General features: G+C 53.8%; 1 protein-coding gene across 1 annotated transcript; it reads left to right on the top strand.

Moving 5' to 3' along the window:
- The first annotated feature begins 523 nt into the window (after positions 1-523).
- On the top strand, positions 524-2,818 carry LOC103534842 (dentin matrix acidic phosphoprotein 1). Its single transcript, XM_030450767.1, has 4 exons — positions 524-577; positions 673-720; positions 1,168-1,401; positions 1,562-2,818. The coding sequence occupies exons 1-4, from the start codon at positions 524-526 to the stop codon at positions 2,816-2,818; spliced, it is 1,593 nt and encodes a 530-aa protein (XP_030306627.1).
- The last annotated feature ends 552 nt before the right edge of the window (positions 2,819-3,370 follow it).

Raw genomic sequence — 3,370 nt, 5'->3', positions numbered from 1 at the left:
AGGGAAAATGGCAACACCTGGGGTTGTGGGGTTCCTTGCAAGTTTTGATGGAAAGCAGGGGAGACTTGTGAGCTGGGATGTGGGTTTTTCTTTGTAGTGGAAGAAATGGAGAGCATGGCTTTGCTCCAAAGTGGTTTGGGTGCAGGGATCTCAAGGTGCTGCCCATCTGTGGTGCTGGCTCCTTTTCATGGCCAGCAAGCTCAGCTGGGTGGCAGGTGACATTGCTGTTGGAACAGAGAATTTGGAAGAGCTTTCTTACTCTTTATTAATAATTAGACATAAAAATCTGCAAGAATGTGGCCAAGTATTTCAAACCCCCAACTAAAGGGAAGTTCCTGCATATGAAATGCCAGGAGGTGGCACTTGGCAAACCCTTGGATTGTCTGATGCCATGCCAGCCTGAGCATCCTGTGCTGGGATGTCAAGGCTGTATCAGGTGGAAGGGCTATGTGGATCCCAGTTGCAGGTGGAGACAAGTGCAAACACTTTGCTCCCTGTTGCAGACACAGGGATCACCACCACCATGAGGGCTGCATTCCTGGTGCTGCTCCTCTGGGCTGTAACCTGCGCTCACCCTGTAAGTACCCACTGGACAAGTACTTGAATCCCAAACCCTGGTAGTTTCACCCAGCCAAGGTGATCACTGATCAGATGTCTCCTGAATGTGTTTAGGTGCCCAGCCACAAGCCTGCCCGCCCTCGCCGCAGCACGCAGCAGGAGGTAAGCCAGGGGCCCCTGGGTGGCAAGGCTGTGATGGGCACCCTTGGGGACCAGTCACCTAGGGAAAGAGATGCTGCTTTTGCAGGTCTTTGGGTTTTGCCTGTATATTCAGTCTTTTCAAGCTGGCCTGGCTTCACCTCATTTCACCTTTTCTCAGAGTGTGTGTTACCAACTCATCTGATGCATTCTGCTGTGCTGATCCTGAAAGGGGACTTTCTATGCTCTGAACCATCATGGTTTGGGCTTTTCTGTGTCGCCCTTTTGTTGGTGGTACTTTTTTTTTTTTTTTTTTTTTTTTTAATCAGCAGAAACAACTGAAAGGCTGAGGTGTGAGCAAAGAAAAAAGCTTGAGCACATGCATGGCTCAAGATCATCATCCTGCAGAGTTATCAGTAGATGTGCAGTGATGTTTAATAAACCAGAGCACCTGTGATGTTTTGCCTCCAGGACACAGCAGCTGAAGATTACATCAACAAGCTGGGAAACCTCCTGGGTGGTGGAGATGTGGAGAGGGCGGACAATGCTCTTGCTGGGGACCCAGAGGGTGGGAACACCGTGGGTGAGGAGCTGGGAGAGCGTGGTGGCCGAGACAAGGGAGACAGGGCTGGGGAGGCTCAGCTCCTGAACCAAGTGGACCACAAGGATACAAGTGCTTGGCATGAGAATGGCTTCAGTTTCCTGGTGAGTGAGTGGGGAGCGGTGTTTTGCTCTTCCAGGAAAGTGCAATTAGCCCCAAACTTGGTGTCAGTCAGAGTAGCATTTGGGCTGCATGGCAAGCAGGGACAAATAATGCCTGTGAGTTGCAATCCTTTGCATTTGTCTCCATTTGTTACCTCTACAGGAGGAGGATGCACGTGATGCTGATGATGGTGACAACAGAGAGTACCATGGCACCGGAGTCCATGGACTTCCCTCCCATGCCAATGGGCTCCTGGATGAGGAGGACGACAGTGGCGATGACACCTTTGATGAGAACAGGGGAGAAGAGGGGGGCAAAGGTCCTACTTATGTGGCTGGTGCTGATGGGGCAGGTGAACATGGCCATGATGCTGGGGCTGGTGGAGGGCACGGTGACAGCAGCAGCAGTAGCAGCAGTGAGAGCATTGGGGCAGACCACCAGCAGTACAGGAACTACCTCAGCAGCCCCTATGAGCGGACCTACAGGTGGGGAGGGGGCAGCAGCAGCAGCCAGGAGGACGAGGAGAGCTATGACTTCAAGGATGAAGCCATGCAGGGTGATGACCCCTCTGTCTTTGATGGCTTGGGCAGCAGCTACAAGAGGCACCATGTGGGCACCCGCACCCCAGAGAACAGCCGAGAGAGCATCCAGGGGACTGGCTCCCACAGTTGGGAGCAGGATGACAGCAGTTCCCCAGAGGTGGAGGACACTGACTCAGGAGAAGACAGCCCATCCACGGAAGAAAACAGCCAGTCAGAAGAGCCTCTCACCAGCCAGCTGGAGGAAAAAAGTGCCAGCCATTCCGAGGAGGATGGGGATGGGGAGGACAGCCCCTCCACAGAGGTTGAGGGCAGCAAGTCCAGGGAGGACACCGCCAATCAGTCGGATGAAGAACCAAGTGAGTCCCCAGAGGACATTTCCCAGGAGGTGGTAAGCACATCAAGCGAGCACAGCAGGAGCAGGTCCTGGGAAGGGCAGGGGGACCAGGAGTCTGCTAAGGACAGGAGTGCACAATCCATGCCTGACAGTGAGTCTGGGATAGATGAGGATGGCAAGAGCAAGTCCCCAGAGGACACAGTAGAGGAATCAGAAGAGAATGAGAATGACTCCAACCCTGATGGAGATGTGCCGAGCACATCAGAGGAGAGCCAGAGTGCATCCTCAGAGGATGATGGCAGCCAAGAGGACAGCACAGGTGAGGACAGCAGGTCCCCAGAGAGCAAAACCAGCGAAATGCAGGAGGACGATGAGGATGGGGAGAGCCATTCCCAGGAGGATGCCACCCGTGAGTCCAGCAGCCGTGGGGATGACAGCTCCCTGCAGAGCCTGGAGAGTGGGATGCACAAACGGCGGCCAGGAGCCTACCGCAACAAGCCAGCTGCTGACTATGATGACAATGACTGCCAGGATGGGTACTGACACAGGCCCCACGGTCCTGTTAGTGCTGGGGTGGCACGGGGGGAGGAGGGGGTTAACTTATTTGCTATACAGCCTGGTTGACTTCTTCCTGAGAAGATGCTGTGGATAAAACAGAGGTGGGTTCGCCAGGGCTCCACCCGGGCACACATTACACGGGGTGTGAAGTGAGAGGTGATGTCAGACCCAGAGAAAATGCCAAGCCACAGTGAGAAAAGCCATTTCCTGTTCCGAAATGGGGAGCGCCAGAGAGCTGTGGGTGCCAGCAGGGTGATGCTGCCTGCTTGCCACCAGGGTACAGCAGTGGATCAGCACTGTAGGACCTGTGCCTGGGCATGCCGGGCAGAAAGGTCTCTGCATGCACCCCTTTTATTTTACCTACACTGCCCTGAAAGGGTCTGCTCAGACTCCAATGAGAGCTTTCCATTAGCTTCACATCCTGCACATCTGGAGGAAAAGCTACAGCTGGCATGCACATGCCATGCGTGAGCTCAGTGATGCGTGAAGTACCACTTCAGGATGTAATATTTTGTAAGAAGTGTACAGAAAATGTTA

Source organism: Calypte anna, chromosome 4B, assembly GCF_003957555.1.
Source record: "Calypte anna isolate BGI_N300 chromosome 4B, bCalAnn1_v1.p, whole genome shotgun sequence".
In the NCBI taxonomy this organism is placed as follows: domain Eukaryota; kingdom Metazoa; phylum Chordata; class Aves; order Apodiformes; family Trochilidae; genus Calypte; species Calypte anna.
Note: the sequence above shows the minus strand (reverse complement) of the source record. Positions and strands in the feature narration are given on the sequence as shown.

Bases quoted from the DNA above. Each gene is read 5' to 3' on its own strand.
- LOC103534842 (XM_030450767.1), top strand. From the start codon at position 524: ATGAGGGCTGCATTCCTGGTGCTGCTCCTCTGGGCTGTAACCTGCGCT. The intron at 578-672 runs GTAAGTACCCAC...GAATGTGTTTAG, and splicing joins CTGTAACCTGCGCTCACCCT to GTGCCCAGCCACAAGCCTGC. The intron at 721-1,167 runs GTAAGCCAGGGG...TTTTGCCTCCAG, and splicing joins GCCGCAGCACGCAGCAGGAG to GACACAGCAGCTGAAGATTA.